Consider the following 20,191-nt stretch of genomic DNA (forward strand, 5'->3'; position numbering starts at 1 on the left):
ACAACCCTCTGAGGTATGTGCCATGGTGTAAGGGAGGAAACCCAAGTAGAGAAAGGTTAGGTCTGCTCTCTCAACCACCACGATAATATTGCTTTGTGAGAGGTAAAAAAACGGAATGAGGGGTGCCTGGGTGGCTCAGTCGTTAAGCGTCTGCCTTCAGCTCAGGTCATGATCCCAGGGTCCTGGGATCGAGCCCCGCCTTGGGCTCCCTGCTCGGCTGGAAGCCTGCTTCTCCCTCTCCCGCTCCCCCTGCTTGTGTTCCCTCTCTCGCTGTGTCTCTCTCTGTCAAATAAATAAAATCTTAAAAAAAACAAAAAACAAAAAAAACCTGAATGATAACTCCTGCACTTGAAGAGTTCAAAATGAAATAGATGACATAGCCATTTGAGAACACTAGTCTGGAGTGTGAGATATACGCTGTAATATGGGGCAGACAGTAGGCGTGCTGGAGTGTGAGAGTCTAAACGGAACATCGGTGGGTGATTTGTTGGGAGGGGGATCTTCACTGAGAAAGGAATCCCTGCTCTGGCATTTTATGTCCTCCTTACCTTCATGTCTGTCATTTGGACCTTCCTGTACATTAAGAAATAACTTCAAGAACCAAGTAGATGTTTAAAACTAAAATATTTCCACCAGCCATTGAAGATTGAAAATGCCAGTCTCCAGATAAATACAGTAGTAATAGAGAAAACAAAAAGGAAATGATATTCTACATATGCCATCTAAATTGGAAGGGTTTATACAAAATTAAATAATTATCTTACAAATGTGCTTCTTAAACAGAGTTTTAAAAGATGATGGAAGAAAAGATCTAAAAGAAAAAAGAATGTCTACATTTTGTATGTCTTTCGAATTTTGGATTTAAAAATAAAAGTAGTTCAAAGATTTCTATTGCCTGGACACATCTGCTTTTAAATTAAATGAAAAACAGCACTGTTATGTAACTCATAGTGACTGATGGTGGTAAGTACCAGCATACTGAAATTCATATGCTGTGATTCAGTAATAAAAGAGAAAAGGGGGTGGTATGGATACTTACATTAAGCAGCTGTTCAAAAGCAAAACTAAAGCCTTTCTTATAGTCAGTGATTCCTTTTGCTGTGATATTATTCACTGCGTCTTTCAGCACTTTCTTATTTCTCACATTGGCTTGGACAAGGTGCTGAAAACAGCTCACATCCTGGGCATTGCTGTTAAACTGTGAAAGATAAAACGTAAATGAATAAATGAACACAAAAATCAATCATATCATTTTATTTGAATGTGTGGTTTGTACGTCCCAGTCCTGTTGCGCCGCTTTCTCTTTCATAAAGTGAGTAAATTGGTAACAAAAGTGCACTAAGGCTCAAACAGCAATTTTCATCTGAGCCCCCAACTCCTAGTGTAACCCTGAGCCTGTCACTCACCTTCCTGAAGCTTAGTTTCTCTGATTATAAATTTAGGACTTGAATTACGTAAGGTCCCTTTCAGCTCTCAAATTTTCGGAGCCTTTAGAGAGAGAGAAAAAAAAAAAAGCCAACAAACAATGAAATGTATTCAGAATCCAGAAATGATATGGTGACACCTGGGAAGGTTCAAGGACAAACTAACCACTTGCTTACCTCTCACAAGGAAAAGCTAGGTGGAAAGGCAGTAAAGTCAATGACAGGAACAGAGTTTTAGTAATCTTGAAATGTGATGGTACAATCTTTCTACCAGGGTTAACCCAGGAAAGTAATGTGAAAGAATCAGGAACAACAGGTGGCCTTTTAGAACTGCTCGCTGGAGAGCTTGTATACAGAAGGCATGATGGAGGGAATGATGGAGGCAAGGCCAAGGACAAGCAGACCTTGCAGACAGGGATTGCTGTAAGTGATGAAGCCCTGAACAACTAGGAAGCTGCAGGAGGACAGAACGTCAACCTCTAATGCCTGCCCCAACATGAAAATTTAAGAATTATCACCCAAAAATATCACTCATCCTATCAAAAGTATTCACATAGTTCATTGGTTATTTCCAAAAAGGCTAAGAACACTGAGTTCTGCAGTGAGATCCGGGACACTGAGGTAAGTGGAAACATCCCATCATTTATTAACTCTGCTATTTGTATGAGCCCCTGAGGCTCTTGGGGCTGAGTATCACATCTGCAAAATGAGGAAAAAATAAAACCATGCCTGCTAGAACGTAGGAGGCTGGCCAGATGAAATGTTGGAGATTTTCTCAAAAACACATAATTAAACAATTTTAATAGGTGGATCACAAACCAAAATATAAATTTTATAACTGATCACATATTCTTACAAATATAACAATCATTCCTTTTTTCTCTGAAAATCAATGAAGCTTAGTTATAAGGTACACTGCATATTTCATCAATTCAATAAGCAAATATTTACTATCAGCCTGTCATAGGTCAAGAATTGTGGCAGATGATAGTTTTGTGTCTTCAGGCGTTAAGTAAATTATGCACAAACGTATACATACGTATGTATGTAAGCACGTATCTGGTGCCTACTATAAACTTATAAACCTATTATAAACTATAAATGGTTGCATTTACTCTACAAATATTAACCATTTCCTCCTTGCAAATGCCCTACAAGATACGTATTATTACTATTCACTAAGAAACGTGGGTGCTGGGGGGTTAGAGAACTTGCCCGTAGTTACACGGCACATAAGACAGAGTCAGGATCAGATTAGCACTGTGACGTAAGAGTCTGGGATTTTAACTATTCTTGCAGAGCCTCCTAACTAACATATTACAATACATTATGATTAGTTCTGTAAAGCAATAGAGCATTATTCCCTAGGAGACAATATCACAAGTGGGTTCCATTTTGGACTGTGAGCAGTCAGGGGAAAATTCGCATGAGAAATGGCATTTCCTGTGATTCCAGAGAAATGTTTCATTGAAGACTATGGAGGAAGAACATTCCAGACAAACAGAACAACAAAAGGGAAGCCGTTTAGGGATGTATAAAGAAGGAGAGTTTAGCTCAGTCACACATGAGTGAGGAAAATGACATAAAATGTGTTCAGGGAGGGAGGCAGGGCTAGATCATGCAGGGTCTAACAGAAATGCTGAAGAACTGCACTTTGAATTTCTGTCAAATGGCAAGTCACAGAAAGATTTTAAGCCACATACAAAATAATTTAATGTAAAAATTTAAGAGATCATGCAAGCTGGTATTTGGGAAATGGATTTAAGGTGAACAAAATTCAAAGGAGAGAAAATAATTTGAAGGCTATTACAGTAATCTAGCTCAACATAGTAAGTGGCTTTGGTATCTGTGGAGATTGGGAGACAAGGAGGGGTTGTACATCGATTGGGAGGAAGAATCCACAGCGTGTGGTGGTGGACCAGGGATGCTGCTGAGTAAGAGCCTCTTATCAGGAATGCCCTGCAGGTGTCTGACACAGACATTAGGATGGCCGGAGGACTAGAGGAGTGATGGGCTCGTGGGTACTTGAGGAAGAGACAAGAGAAGTAGAGTTCAAATGAGGCTGAGTTTTCAATATAAGTGAGACATGCAAATGGTGAAGTCAGGCAATCGTAACATTTAAAGCATGAGGCTGGGGGCGCCTGGGTGGCTCAGTTGGTTAAGCATCTGCCTTCAACTCAGGTCATGATCCCGGGGTCCTGGGATCGAGCCCCACATGGGGCTCTCTCTGCTCAGTGGGGAGTCTGCCTCTCCCTCTCCCGCTCCCCCTGCTTGTGCTCTCTCTCTCTCAAATAAATAAATAAAAATTTTAAAGCATGAGGCTCAAAAGAAGTCTTGGCTAAAGATTAAAAATAAAATAGAAGGTTTCAGAATAGAAATTTGGTATAAAACCATATAAATAAAAGGAAAGTAGTCAAAGGAGTCCCTAAGAAAACTTGGTAGAAATAAGTTCCCATGGAGGCAGGAAGGAAATCAGGAGACTGGGCTGTTTGGAATGATGAGAGAGAGAGAGAAAAAAAAAAAAGTCTCAGGGAGAAAGACAGTTCATAGCAGTTCAGAGACAAAGATGCAAAACTCAAAGTGCCCACGGGAGTCATCCATGTTACATGGTCAGTGTTGGGGAGGGGCGGGGCCCACCGGAATGCCTGGAAGCACATGGGAAGTGGCGGCCAGTGCAGAGGCACGTCCTCAAAGCACCTTGGCTGGAAGCAAAGAAGAAAAAGAGGGGGGCGGGGTGCCTGTAAGGGTGAACCTGGGGTCAAGGAGAAAGGCTGCCTTGAAGTGCAGGGTCACTAGAGCAAGAGAGGACTGATATTGAAGAGTGGAGGAAGGAAAAGATGCAGGAAAGAGAAAAGCGGTGAAATATAAAGTTCTTGTGAAAGTGGAGAGAGACAGACAGCCGGCGTGTGGAGTGACCCTTGAACAGGCATCGACTTCACTGCTCCAGGGAGGATGAGTGGGAGCTGAGTACAGACCTGCTGGGTGTATACGTAGATTTGGGGTCGAAAGGTGACAGTTACTGTCTGCCTTGCTCTTCACCGAGGACAAAAGCCACAATCAAGATAAAGGGAGGAGATGGAAGGTTTGGAGAGAGTGGAGATAAAACAAGAAGGAAAATATCCTGCACAGATAATTTGAGTTCTTTCTTGTTTTTACTTTGAACACTATTTTCAGGTACATTATATATAGGAGTAAAAGGCTCCAATATGTTTCTTTGCTGTTTTCCACAAATTCAAACATTGGAAACGTGGTATCTTCAGTTCTAAATTCGACTGCCTCTTTTATTCCATTCCTTGATAATCTGACACAATCTTATTCTGCATATTCCATTTTGAAAACAAAAGAACGTGAGCATTCCCATGTTAGAAAGTTAAAAAAAGTTTGCCAATGAATCAACAGTAGAATGTCTGACCTTCGAGAATTATTAAAAATGGTTACAGGAAATGTCATTAACTGGTTTAGTTAAACCGTGAATCATGATAAAATTACAAGTTTGCAGAAAAGGAGCACTAAATAATGTATTGCCCTGAGTCTTTCGGTTGGCCTTGACCTGCTTTTAACACAGAAAAATGAAGCATCTCATTAAGTCACTTTAACACAAACTGATTAAATGTAAATTCAATTCATTAAATACAAATTCAGTGGTGTATAACAGAAATACTACGATTAAACTCATAATAAAACTCATAAATAATGCAGGGGAAGCAATAGCTTACAAAGTGCAAGTCCCCATAGCAAATCTTATTCTCCTAGGAAAGGGATGAGAAATTTTAAAAGTTTAAAATTCGGTAAGGGTATATTCCACAGACATCTTACACTCATCTGCTTTTAGAACAGACAAAAAGAACAGGTTTATTTTCACAAGCTGAAGTTGCAGTCTTTGGTAACAAGTGCCTAAATTTTAATTTATAAACCACATATTTAATACATAAATCACTTATGTATTAAAAACCTTAGGGCAAAAGCTTAATAATACAGTATTACGAAGCTTTGAAATAGTATATTGTGATTGAAAATAGATTTAGGGAGTCCTGCTTTTGTCACCTATTAAGAAAATGCTTTTTTTAAATGTATATTTAACTACCCTGGAGTCAGAAATCCAAACTAATACCACACTGATTCCTTTCCCAATCCCAGAAAATTCAACCGAGTAGGCCTCTTATAAGAACTGTTGAGAAAATCTCTGCTAGCATGCTGAGACAGAAAGATGTGTGGGTTAAGGTAAGCATCTGGGGTATAAATCACGTGGAACTTTGTATTCCTACTCGAGCAAATGACCATTCTTTCATTTCCTCCTTCCATATAACCTGTTCTTCTGCCTACAACACTTCTCTTCCTTAACAGTCTTTCCTTACAAAAGGCTTTCATGACCTTTCTTGACTAGCTCAAACCACCCCATTATAAGCTTTCCTAGGCTTAGATGTATCTTTCACAGAATACAACTCCATTAAAATTTCCTACTTCTTTGTATGGTATCTTGATAGATTCTTCCACTGGATTACAAGTCCACATAGTCAAAGAAAATTGCCATCCCACCACTGCAACCACGGTACTGGGTATATAATAATAGTATGCTATAAATATTTAACAAATGTATGTATGGAGTTTCATTAGAAGACAGTGTGAAATGTTGATCAAAATCAAGCTACAGATTTATAATTGTAGAAATATTTTAGCTTTATACTATGTTAAGCTTATATATTCATACATGTAAGTATTCTGTCTCAATAGATGCTATTAAAATACCCAAAGAAGGGGCGCCTGGGTGGCTCAGTTGGTTAAGCGACTGCCTTCAGCTCAGGTCATGATCTCGGGATCCTGGGATCGAGCCCCACATCGGGCTCTCTGCTCAGCGGGAAGCCTGCTTCTCCCTCTCCCACTCCCCCTGCTTGTGTTCCCTCTCTCGCTTTCTCTCTCTCTGTCAAATAAATAAATAAAATCCTTTAAAAAAAAAAAAATACCCAAAGAAAGACGTGTGTAAAAACCTATTAGAAAGTCTGGCACATAGTAGACGTTAAATCAAGTACAACTCTATTATTTAAAAAATTATTTTAGCAAAAACATTAGTATGCTCAAATCAGAACAGATTCCTAGACTAATGAGAAAGATTCTGATGAACGATATCAGCTTTAGTGAGCTTTAAAGTTCACTAACGGGACGATACAAGTATCCTTCAAACATTAACTTATTATTTGAACAGTCTCTGAAATAACCATGAATAGTAAATGTCAATGCTTCCAAAGACCGTTCCTATTAAATATCATAGTCAAGTACACACATCATATTAAAAGATACTTTCGGTGCCAAAATAAATTGTTAACCTCTCAAATGAAGTAATTTAAACTCTTAGCTTTATAAAGACAGTATTTTTGTTCTCAGGTGCTCTGCTCAGTAAGAAATCACTTCACAAAATGTTTCTGAGAGAGAGAACTCTGCTGCTCATTGAATCCACCTTGGATAAAAATGCAATGTTGGCACATTGTTAAGTCAAAGAAGCATCAAGTTCCTCGAAAGCAACCTTGTATAGGAATGGCGCCCTCATGGGATGTCATAACACATTTTCACAAGGCACCAAATACACCTTTGAAATCGTTAGTGGGCTCAAGTAGTTTTCCTCTAGAAACATTAAGAATTAAAGATAAAAGAAACCCAAAGGTGATACTATTCCACTTGGAACTGCAGAGAAATAGAAACGGCCCATTTAATCTTTGACCATACAGCTTGCCTCTAATTTTTACCCCTTCCCCTAATCCATGTGTGGTCTAAACTCTTACAAAGACAGACTTGCTTTAGGGTACTTTGTACACTGCTTAGTTATAAGACATTCTTAAATGAGCAAAAAGGACATAATTTATAATTTCTTGGTTTCTGAAAAATTGTTCAATATCTAAATTATTCCTTAGAACTTGTCTTAATGATCTGTTTTCTCTTTTTTTGCATGTAAAAACAAAATGGTAGGCTCAAACTGTGTATATAACCAGCAAAAAAACCTCAAATTCGGAGTAGCCTGGGTATTTTTTTTAAATTACAAAATACGAGTGGACTTATTTACATAATATAATAATTTATGTAACAAATTTATATTATACAAAAATTGTTAATTGAAATGAATTACCTAAATTAAATTAACAATACAATTTTGTGTATTAGTCGGTTACAATTCTGGTATCAGAAGCTAACCACATGTTGGGCACCAGAGGGCGGTGCAGGAAAATAAAAGCAAAGTGAACAGAGGGTGTGATCTTCAACACTCTCGGTTAGGTTTTATTCCTATCAGAAATACTTTGTTTATTTTGATTTTCCTACTTCTATAGGAAATTTGAAAACTAGAAATATTATAAGGAAAGAAGATGGTTATCCTAAAACTGAGAGAAACAGGTAGGTGATAACATTTATCCATACACACATGTACATTATACCCGTTAAGAAAGATTTTAAGGTCCTTTAAGCAATTGCCAATTTACCTTACAGAAACTTTGTGCCAATTTATACTACATTTGTAACAATCTCACTCCACTTTCATGAATACTTAACATTTTTATTTCCTAAATTCTAAGTAAAAAGATTATTTCAATCTTTTAATTACTTCAATTTCCTTGATGGCTAACGACGTAAAACTTTTTCTCATATATTAATTTTCAGACTCTTGTGAATTCTAAGTCTTATTTTTCTAGTTTGTTGCTTACTTTTTAATTTTTAAACCTATTCTTTATGATTTCTTGAAATATTATGCTCACAAAACTATGTATTAATCAGATAAATTTCATCTATAGTCTCTACTAATATTTGATGGTTTTGTTTGCTTATTTTACACTGTAGTGTTTAGTCTTGGTGAAACTGAATTCCCCCAATAGTATGAAGGGACAATTACATTAAGGGGTTTTTCCCAGTAGCCAATTTTCCCTTTTACTGAATAATTACTGGTCCGTGATCCCTTCTTTATAATGAGTTAAGATTTGGGATACATTTCTAGAACTTTTTTTTATTCCTTTCCTATTTCCATTGTTTCACCAAATTCTTACTTTTAATCTTAATAACACAACTATCAGCAAACATACATGGAGAATCACAACTGCACCAGGCTAAGCACTTACCATGCGGTAATTCATTTAATCTTCACCAAGCTTATGGTTTTAGGTATTTTTTTTTTTTTTAAGACTTAAAAATATGGAATGCTTCACGAATTTGCATGTCACTTTTGTGCAGGGGCCATGCTAGTCTTCTCTGTATTGTTCCAGTTTTAGTATCTATGTTGCCTAAGTGAGCACTGGTTTTAGTTTTAATAGAGTTTCCATGATGCAGTTGAGGAAATGAGACTTAGAGCGTTAAGCAAAGCTCCCAGAGTCACACAACGATCAAGATTCTGAGCTCTGTTTCAAACCCAAACGCCTGACACGCTCTTCTCTCTGCAGTCTCATCATTTTCAATTTATACCAGAAAGTATAAGCTGCCATACTCTGTCACACTGCTTCTTTCACGGTGTCTTTCTGTTGAACTTTGGAACTATTTTTTTTGTCTAATTAAAACTACATTTACCAATAAATTTTGGACAAAGTGACATCCTCACGAGTTACCTTTTTATTTCAAGAAGAGTGATTAATTCCACATGTATTAATATATCTCTATCTCAACTCTGCTACGTGTAACTCATATTCTTTTCTCTTTTCTCAAATGCAGATTCTAAATATATTATTAAAAGTATTGCTAAGTAATTCTGATGTTTTGCAAACACTGTGAATAGGATTCTAATTTCTATTGTGAATCCCTGTCCGGGGAAAACCAGAAGGGGTGATCACCCTTGCACACTCAGAGATGCCATAAATTTGTTAGTTGCACTATGGGACTTGAAAACTCTTGTTCTCAAATTGATATTACTGTACCCCAACATTGGCTGCTGGTTTATGTTTACTGTGGCCTGTTGTATGAAAAAATTGATAATTTTCCACTTTTTAATCCAATTTAGGAAAGTCAGGTCTAGCCCAAGCCCTGCCTCTAGTAAGCATCAATGGCCACAACTGATTGAATTATGCCCTCTGAGCTTCAGTTTCCTACTTTCTGGGAAAAAAAAAAAAAAGAGGGGGGGCTTCACTAGATCAACTAGAAAGGCCCTCAAATTCTAAAATCTTAAAATTTAAACCTGATACTTTTAACCATCAAAGGAATTACATAAAGAAAAAGGAATAATGAATTCTGTAAATGTCAGAAGAAAGTCACATCAATAAAAGTGAAGCTAATGACAACATTATTGAGACAAAATTTGTTTGCCTGTTATTATAAATTATAAATCATCACCCATCAGAACTTCTGGTAAGTGTTCTTACTTTTAAACAAATATTTCAAACAATTTTCTTTTTTTTGAGAGAAAGAAAGCACTTGCATGGGAGGGGGAATAGGGGAAAAGGGAGAGAATCTTAAGCAGGCACCATGCCTAGCGCAGAGCCCGAAGTAGGCAGCGCTCGATCTCCCAACCCTGAGATCATGACCCGACCTAAAATCAAGTGTCAGACACTTAACCAACTGAGCCCCCCAGGCACCCCTAAATAAATATCTCAATTAACTTGAATCATGACATGCCCAAAACTCAGTCTGTTGACTTTTGTTGAAATGTTGAGTAAATTTCTGAATAAGCCCAAATATTTTAATATTCTATTTATATTTTGATACAGAAAACTTTTAAACCTAATTATATGCACTTAGAATTTCAAACAATTGAGAGTATACTATTCTTTTGCTTCAAAAGTAATTTGTACCAAGCTTCCTTGCTCATCTCTACTTGATATTTACATTTTCTTTCTCAACCATGGCTTTATCAACCACCGTGTAATCCTGATTCCACAACACTTGCCCAACTAGAAATATGTACAGGTTTTCTCCATCATTCTTTTTAAGAGGATTTTTAATTTTTTTAAAAATTATTTTGGCAGGGGGGCTACTCTTAAAGAGGCTCCACACGCAGTGCAGAGCCCAACACGGGGCTCCATTTCTCGACCCTGAGATCATGATGTGGGCCAAAATCAAGAATTGGACACTTAACCGACTGAGCCACCCAGGCGCCCCTACATGATTCTTAAGATATAATAAACATATCAGCATGATTTCTATCACAAGTTTTTTTTCATAGCCCTGTGGAAATTTGAATGCCAGTTCCCAAGGATGACACTTTAATGAAATGACTAAATGATTGTATACTCTTTGATCTTTTCCTCTTTACCAACATTATGATGCAATGCTGACCAGTATGCTCAATATTTTTATGGCACCTGAAGCTGATTACCTGGAATGTCTTCCCTAGTTGAAAAAAGGATCACTTGTGAGTTTGGCTGGATTTGCCTAAAGAACTCAGAGAGAACGATAATATACATATATAATTTCTTTGCGGAGAAGAGATGCTATAATACAGATAAAGTTTGGATGACTCTTGTCACTGAAGAGCACAAAAATATCTGATCGTTGACTGAAATTTTTATAAAATTCTGACAACTATGTAGCACTTGCCCTCTCCCCACACTGTTATGACTAACAAAGAAATACTCAATTGAAGAAGCCCCACTATGTGCCTTGATTTTTTCTATATACATTAACATTTCGGCTAAGCAGACAGTGTCTCTATACTCAAAGAAAAATAAAACCATCCATTGGTGGGGAGGTGGGAGTACAGGGATACAGAATATAAGCAACAAACATGTATATAAAGTATCAGGTGGAGACAAATGCTACAAAGAAAGGAAATGAGGTAAAGTGATCGACAAGAGACAATAGTTAAAGTGATAGTGTAACTAAAACTAGAATGGTGGGCGCCTGGGTGGCTCAGTTGGTTAAGCGACTGCCTTCGGCTCAGGTCATGATCCTGGAGTCCCTGGATCGAGTCCCGCATCAGGCTCCCTGCTCGGCAGGGAGCCTGCTTCTCCCTCTGACCCTCCCCCTTCTCATGTGCTCTCTCTCTCATTCTCTCTGTCTCAAATAAATAAATAAAATCTTTAAAAAAAAAAATAAAAAAAAAAATAAAATAAAAAAAACTAGAATGGTACTGGAGATGTGGTGGCCAAGGGGGTCCTCTCTAATAAGGAAGCATTTGAGCGAATATCTGAGCAAAGTGGGGGAATAAGCATGCATCTATCTAGACTCAGGAAGCAACAAGACTCAGGGTAAACAGAAATGATTTCTAATCTGTGCATATCTGGAAGACACGCCCCTAACAGAAAGAACAAATCTGTTTTTTAAGGAAAGTTAGTAACATCACCAATGAGTTCTTTTCAATATGAAATAGCATTTGGGATCCACAAAAGGATTACCAACACGAGTTGAAGACCTTATATTCAACATATTCAACCTAACTCAGTTCCACTAAAATCAAATATATAAATATATATATATATATATATATATATATAAATGTATATGTATATTTGAAAATACATTTCAGTAATATAAGTATTAGAAAAATGTAAAGTATGATTATGGTAGAAACTAAAGAAAAAAATTAAATGAAGAAGATACCTATCAACAGAACACAGGATTAAAGAGGAGAGAGATCATGAGGAGTGCAAAAAAATTTTTGGAATATATTTTTAAAGGGCACAAACATTGGACAAAACATTAGAAAGATGAATTAATTATGAGAAAGAGCAAATGTCAGTATTTGGAATTTATAACAGAATTTACCTTGCAAATAGTCACCTTATGACAAAGTCCCTTACAATGAAACATGTAACAAAAAAATATTCTCAGGTCTTAGTACATGTTTTCAAGCTCTAGCAGAGACCTCAAAATTCTCAAAATGCTTTCTAGAACCTTAGGAATGTGCTGAAAGGGATTCTGCTATTCACAGATTAAGGTTAAAGTCTATGCATTCTACAAGTAAGTACCTTAGGGTAATAGCAATTCATGTTTCAATTTCTGAATTTAAACCTACTAAATAATTAGGAGCAAATATGATAGTTTAAGTAACTGTGAGCAACTCGGCTAAACCGACAACTCACGGCAGCCCAAGCCACTCTCTCTACCTCTTCTCATAATTAAATGAATACACGGACCCCGAATAATTTTACCCAGTAAACAGTGACACACAACTCTGCTTCTTGGGCATGGACTCTTTACCCAGTCCTTCAAGCCCCAGCAAGTAAGTTCTAACTTTTATATTTTTCAAAACAACAGATCAGTTCAAAAGAGAAGTATTCCTTCTGCCTCACCTTAAGTATTACTTTGCCACTCCTAAAACTGAAAATGTAATTTCTAAGTACCAAAAACTATCTTTAGTGTACCATGTAATTAATGGAAAAAATATTTATCATGCTTGTCAACACCTTCTTATAAACTTTCCTTATACTTGCAAAGCAATTAAGTTATCTTCTGGCAATCTCTTTTTTTAAAACTAAATAACCTTGATTACGTACCCTGTCATTATAATCTCTAAATTTGTCCTTTGAGAGTCTTCTCTTCACAGCCCATAATTTTCTTTATGCATCTTTTAAATGAAGGTAATTTTAAAAAGCACCTAGCTTTACCTTTAAAAAAAAAAATCAAGTATATAAGAAAGAGAGAACTTTGGTTCTTTTAAGAAACCTAACTCTACTCCTTCCTGTTTTAATACGCCCCTCCAAAAAGCAAATGGCTACACTATAAAAATATTTGTAAACATCCGTAGTGCTAGGAATGTTATGAAATACCAAGATCTTAAAATCTAAATCAGTAGGGGCGCCTGGGTGGCTCAGTCATTAAGCGTCTGCCTTCGGCTCAGGTCATGGTCCCAAGGTCCTGGGATCAAGCCCCGCGTCAGGCTCCCTGCTCAGCGGGAGGCCTGCTTCTCCCTCTCCCACTCCCCCTGCTTGTGTTCCCTCTCTCGCTGTGTCTCTCTCTGTCAAATAAATAAATAAAATCTTAAAGAAAAAATCTAAATCAGTAATAAGCGTTGTAAGTTACAAGAAGCTCCAGACAGATACCTGCTGGACTTTGCTAAATGTACCTCCCGAGTGGGACTTCCGGTTTCCTCACTGCTTAGGAATCATTTGAGAGGCATGCTCAGTGAAGATTCTGACCCCTTCGGTGTGGGGCTCCAGAGTCCGCATGCCTAACCGGCTGTCAGGTGCTGCCCGTGTTGGTGGACCACAGGCCCCGCTTGAAGTTGCAAGGGTATAAACTATAGTATTCTTGTTCATTGACATAAATGAGATATGAATCCACATAAAAATTTCTTGCAATCTAGATGATGACGATTTTATAAGACATGAAATGAAATTACTCTCCTAGAATTCATTTGTCACAAAAGTACACTGGCTTGCCAAGTAGCTGTTACTTTATTTGTGCACAGCACCTGTTTTCTAAGGATGAAAAAAAATCACTTTTAAATGTAAACTGTGCGACAACGTACAACGTACAAATGTGCTCACTATCATATGCAGAGTAAAAATGTTCTAAGCTAAGAAAACCATTCCCTTGTCTAGGAACACACGGGGCCAATTTTGGAAGGAAAACTAAAATTTAAAGCACATGAGAAAAGGAACAACCCAAATCACGTCTTTCTTTTTTTTTTTTTAAAGATTTTATTTATTTATTTGACAGAGAGAGAGACACAGCGAGAGAGGGAACACAAGCAGGGGGAGTGGGAGAGGGAGAAGCAGGCTCCCCACGGAGCAGGGAGCCCGATGCGGGACTCGATCCCAGGACCCTGGGATCATGACCTGAGCCGAAGGCAGTCGCTTAACCGACTGAGCCACCCAGGCGCCCCCAAATCACGTCTTTCTTGCAGATACAGTGTAATTTCAGATTTAAACAAACCTCCACTCTGACACTAGTTGGTGTTAAACTGTCAAGTCAAAAACTGGGAAGTACCTGAGATTTCATCCTAACTGCAAGCTGATCAGTGAGCCTCAAAGGTTGTGCGTCATCTCTCTGCAATTCTAGCAGCCCATCAAGGAGGTAGTTTTGTCTGTGGTGAGTGGGAAGCAGGTCACTTACGCAGAGGTGAGCCACCAGCATAACATCGTGGTCATCCCTGTCCAGCCTCCCGCTGGGATAGCTGTGGCTCCTCACTCCTCATCTTGCACTTGCATTTAGAAACCATCACTTCCAGAACTGCTGTTGAGTGGCTATAATCTGGGCAACGAGTAGAACTTACTTGAAACAAGCGCTCTCCTACAACTAATAGCAAAGATATTATAAGGAAGTATATTGGGATTATTTCTTTCTTGTGAGTGTTCAAAGATTATACTTTCTAACGACCACATATTAGAAAAACTTCCAAGAAGAAAATGGGACTGGAAAACCCTTCACGTCATCCCAACATGTGCATCTAATTCTTAAGTAACGAGATCTGTGATTTTACTGAAGCACATGACCGTCTTTCTTCAATTGTTAACGTCTCACATACTGTTCATAATCGGCACACACTTCCTTTTCATCCTCCACTGGCTTGCGGTATTTTACTCTGGAAATGTCAAACTCCCTCACTTTCAGAAACAAATTCCACTCAGTGTGTCAACGTCTGAAATTACGCCTGTAAGTCAGAACGTGCTGTGATTGAACTGCCGCCCCTATCATCTACCACTCGCTTCATCAAAGCATGTAACCCGATTCGTGCGGAAACAGCTACACAATGCTTCCATGAGCTCTGCCCAACAGCGGGCTGCCCTTCTGCAACAAGGAAGGCCCTGGAGATAATCAAGAATGCATTAGGACATGATGTGGCTATACTTCTGACATCTTACACGTGACTGAAGCATAACAATTACCGTTCTTTACAAAATTTTAAGAGACTTAGAAACATCAACCTAAAAATGAGAGAATGGCGGATTTTTCAGTTGGGAGTTCTAGGCAACTTTGGCAAGTGTCCCTATCGATTGCATCCTAAGTCTTTGGATGACTCACACGAGCTTTGGTATGAGGAGGAAGAGAAATGCGTGAGGGCTTTGTGGAAAAATTATGGTCAAAGTTAATTACACAATCACTACCAGGTTTCCTGAGTGCCTTAATATAATGCCTCCCTGAAGTTATAAAAACTAAAAGTTCTATCATTTCTTTCCTAGACTTTCAGTTTCAGAGAAAAAGGAAAAAAAGGAAAAAAAAATACATGCACATGTGTGTACACATACACACATGCACACATACACCAGGGCATCATAAATACATTTTGAAGAGTTTTTTTCCTTAGAAATTCCATATTATTAAATTATGAAATTTGTATTTAATGAGAAAGGCCTATCTGTTGAAGACAAAAATATATTTTTGCTTTTCTTTTACGAAAATGATGTATAATAATTAAGTCTCTTTACATGTATCAATCTCAGGCATTTTATAGCCCCAAATATAGCATAGTAACTAATAAAACTGAAGAATTTCTTTTAAATTACGAAGTTAATTTGGTTGACATTAAATATAATATGAATGCAAATAAGAGCATATGAAGTTGATAGGAGCAAAAGATACATGATAAAGCAAGTAAATAAATACATAAAAAAGAAAATATACTAGTTAGGCAGAATGTATAATCCAGATATAACGTTTAGGTGTTCATATGCAATTGTAAAAATAATCCAATTCATATGTGTTTTTTCAAGCCAAAATACAGAAACATTTACTGAAAGAATTCCTCCACTAAAACAAAAATAACATTCTTTAAAAATGAATTTAGATTTGGGGCACCTGGGTGGCTCAGTCATTAAGCGTCTGCCTTCGGCTCAGGTCATGATCCCAGGGTCCTGGGATTGAGCCCCGCATCGGACTCCCTGCTCAGCGGGAAGCCTGCTTCTCCCTCTCCCACTCCCCCTGCTTGTGTTCCCTCTCTCGCTGTCAAATAAATAAAATCTTAAAAAAAAAAAAATGAATTTAGATTTAAAAACAATTTCTCTTCATTTTTATAACCTAATCATATTCTACCTTAGAATTTCTAACAATTCCAAGATTTCGGAGTTTTATTTAAATAAACCAGATTTCACAAATTTAGTAAATGTAGGGGCACCTGGGTGGCTCAGTCAGTTAGGCGTCTGCCTTCGGCTCGGGCCATGATCCCGGAGTCCTGGGATCGAGCCCCATATCGGGCTCCTTGCTCAACACGGAGCCTGCTTCTCCCCCTCCCTGCTGTTCCCCCTGCTTGTGCTCTCTCTCTCTCTCTCTTTCGCTCAAATAAAATCTTAAAAAAAATTAGTAAATATATTTTATATTTTCCTCAGCATTCAGTCACATAACTTTGTGGTTACATCTAGACTCATAAACAAAGATGGCTGTGTTCCAATTCTGTCTTCTCCCTTAGAAAAGATACTAGAACTCTGTTTCTTTATCTGTAAAATTAAGAACAGTAATAGTACCTACCTCACAAGGTAGTGATAAAGACTAAATGAGTTACCGTGGAAAACAAAGAGAACAGTTCCTGCCACAAAAGCAGTGTTTAAAAAAATAACATTAAAAATTCCATAAGACTTGTGATTAATGAAGGTTAATACAAAATAAGATAAACAATGACCACATAGCTACCTGAGATCTTGTTCATACTTATTTCTGAAGGGCAAATCTATGGCTGGAATAATAAGATCACTTAAAACCAATCAGTGACTTTTCAATCATGAAAATGTACTAATGATTTTCTGAAATAATAAAATTAACAACAGTATATAGTTAATAAAAAATTCAGAGTATAGTTGACAAAACTATCTTTTTATGGTAAATGAGAACCATAACCAATGAAAGCAAATTAAAGTAACTAATCTAAACGAAACAAGCCAATATACAGGAGCTGAGACCAGCAATAAACTTCTCTGGGAATAAAGTGGGAAATCATGATGGCTTCATCTTTCAAATATCTTTCTGCATTATTTGCCTTACAATTTGCATGCATCGTACATTTTCCAATATCATTCTTCTTCCCTATTTTTGAATATATAACTGACTATTTTCATATTTTTTAACTTGAGATATTGAGATACATTATTTCCGGATTAAATGCACTCCCAGTTCTTTCTGGGAGCTCCATATTCCATTTGCGAATACTCCTGTAGCTTTCATAGTCAAGCTACATCAAGTGAGGATACACAAGTATGCATTTGCAAAGAACTGTCAATGAACCAACAAGGTCTATTGACCAGGTTCACAGAAACCACAAGGAAATATCTTGCAATTATATTTCTTAAGGAGTTAGTTAACCATTTTCTTTAAAGCAATACACATTTAAAAGCCTTAATATTTTTAAGAAAAGTAATGGTCTTTAAGACTTGTCAGGCATTAAGAATCCCAATGTCAATCCCATCTAAGTGACTTAATTAAGAAAGAATCATTAGTTGCCAGTTAAATGCTGAAAACATAAAATTCATTCAAATCCATTTCTACTGTTTAATCAGAAATTCTTTTTAAAGCATTTTCATTAATAGCACTGTTTAGTTTCTAGCTAAGGCAGATGCTATTGGTATCCCGTCCATATTTCCATGCAGCCCAAATTTAACTGCCTGAAATTTCTGTAAGCCCTCTGCCTGTGTATATGTTGGCCTCGGAACACCAGGGAATTAACGTCTGTCAGGAGCACTCATTAACTTTAAATACTGCAGCACATTTTCCCCTTGGAAGGGATAAACTCTGATTCACGTAATCCGTACTGATTCTCAGAACTGTCCAGAGCATCAAGCGGTACTCACTCAGAGTGGTAACTTATTTGATAATCCAACTTTTATTAGTTCTTTTTTTAAAACTTCTCACATTTCTCTAAGTATTTCCTAGAGTTACTTTCTAAATAAACCATCTGTACCGAATCCTTGTCTCGGGGACCATTTCTGGGGAAACCCAATCTAGGTTGATAGATGCTCAGAATGGGCTTGTAGAATTAACTCATCACTCACCAGCTGTTTGGCCACAAAGCCCCCACTAGTACGTGACTGTATACCAGTCATAACTAGAGTCAAGAAAACCCCTCAGAGGCTGTAGTATCACAAATGCTAAGCATTTCACCTGCAGTGACTGGAACACAATATAGATCGAAGGGGAGGCGCCTACCATTTCAGAAATATGGTGGCAATACTAATCATAAAGGTTTGGAGTTGGTGGGATGTTGTTATATTCACTGAAGAAAATGGTAACATCAAGTCAGCCAACCATCAACTGAAGGCAGACTGTGAACTCCACAAGACTTCTAGGACAAATAATGAAGGGATTCCCATCTCCTGTTGTGAGGTCAACGTGTGCCAGAAATAGGCATAGTGTGTGCTTTTGAGAGTCACATCCTTAAAAAGAAGGCTGCATTATAGCCTTGTCCGGTTTCTATGTAAAAGTCAGGGCAATGATAGGCAAATCATGGGACCCTAAGTGTAGAACATCTAGATGGGTACAATTGAGAACTGTGAACTTCCAGATTCCCCTATACCCCCTGGATAAGCAGAAATAACCTCTTCCACCTAAAAGATAGTAGTTTTTCTATTCCTAAACACCATAAGATGACACGTGTTCTCCTGAAGATCTGATCTCATTTTCCCTCATGGCTCTAGGCAACAAATAGGTAAGGTCTCAAAATGTCCCATCTGGGAAAGAAGTCTATGCTCCAGGTAAACAAAAACGAGAGAGACAGAGGAAAGAGACGGAGACACAGAGAGAGAGACAATCGGGGAGAGAGAGAGAGAGAGAAAGAGGGAGAATATTCAACAAAAGAGACATAAGATCTGCCTAATATGAACCAGAAGGTATTGGCAGAATATGCAGGGAAGATAACATGTACTCTAAACTATGGTGCTATATTCATTATGTGCTGGCACCAACTTGTATCTGCTCATAAAAACAAAAAACAAAAAAAACAACAAAAGAAAAAACAATGGTATCATTTTCAGGAATCTTTAAAGCCTCACATAAGGTAGCTTGAAAGTGACCAAGGTGGGAGTGATTATATTATGAAAATTAGCAAATGCTACAAATCAGGTTGCCCCTCCCCACACTGGCTCTGCCCCAAAAAGGTAGAATGCATGAGTGTGGGAACCAAGGGAAGGATGTAGGAACATCATCTCTCACCACAACTGAAAGTGATCTGCTTGGAAAATTTGTACACCCTGTCTCTGTAACTTTAGGCTCTGCTGAACACAAATGTTCTACTTTCCATGTGGGGCTGTAATGGTGAGGTGGTGCTCCTCCTAAATCTATACCTACTATCTCGATATTCTGGATTTCTCAAGCCAGTAAAACAACATGCAAGAAAACAAATCAACTGGCAGACCTCCAGCTGACAAGGAGATTGTCACGAAGGTTGTTGCTACATAATGTGGGAAAGGAGAACCAAGCGTAAAACTCAGGGTACTCATTCAAGCACTTCCGTGCTCAGTGAAGACTGTGGACAATTTCAGGAGCCACTGTGAAATGGACACACAGAGACTGGATTCACAGGCCTCTGGGTTTCAAGTTCAGGCCATCTCACTAATCAACCTGCTGGCACAGAGTTAGCAAAGTGTGCGGGGAAATTAGGGTATGAGAGGAGAAAAAAGATAAATATAAATTATGAACTTTGTTCTAACATTAGCAGCCCACCTTCCTGATGTATTCTTAGCTGTTTTTGTTTGTTTTCTTGTTTAATTGTGAGCAGTCACCATCTTTAAGGATCAGTGACTGGATATAGAGGACACTGTTCAGGTTTCTAACTACCATTAACTATAACTTCTGGTCTCAGTTTCCCCTCCTGTGGCCAGAATCTATTTTGCCCACATATGGGGAAGGCTGGTACATAAAGCCCCAGCTCTTTGGGGCTTTCAGCAGAATAACTTTGAAGTTCATATTCTAAACAGCTTCTAGGATTCTTTAGTAGGATAAAGTTC

At 37.9% G+C, this 20,191-nt stretch overlaps 1 protein-coding gene and 1 non-coding gene across 3 annotated transcripts in view; both read right to left on the reverse strand.

Annotated features, from left to right (window-relative positions):
- CACNA2D1 (calcium voltage-gated channel auxiliary subunit alpha2delta 1) overlaps nucleotides 1–20,191 on the reverse strand; it is a 512,722-nt gene that overhangs the window by 90,626 nt on the left and 401,905 nt on the right. For both annotated transcript variants that reach the window (XM_078060091.1, XM_078060090.1), the window contains exon 11: nucleotides 1,040–1,198. In XM_078060091.1, coding sequence (XP_077916217.1) covers nucleotides 1,040–1,198 — 159 coding nt within the window. The remainder of the gene's footprint in view (nucleotides 1–1,039; nucleotides 1,199–20,191) is intronic.
- Nucleotides 8,586–8,692, reverse strand: LOC118521644 (U6 spliceosomal RNA). Its single transcript, XR_004910219.1, has one exon. It is a non-coding gene; the product is annotated as a U6 spliceosomal RNA (small nuclear RNA).

This window comes from Halichoerus grypus, chromosome 12, assembly GCF_964656455.1.
Source record: "Halichoerus grypus chromosome 12, mHalGry1.hap1.1, whole genome shotgun sequence".
Lineage (NCBI taxonomy): Eukaryota > Metazoa > Chordata > Mammalia > Carnivora > Phocidae > Halichoerus > Halichoerus grypus.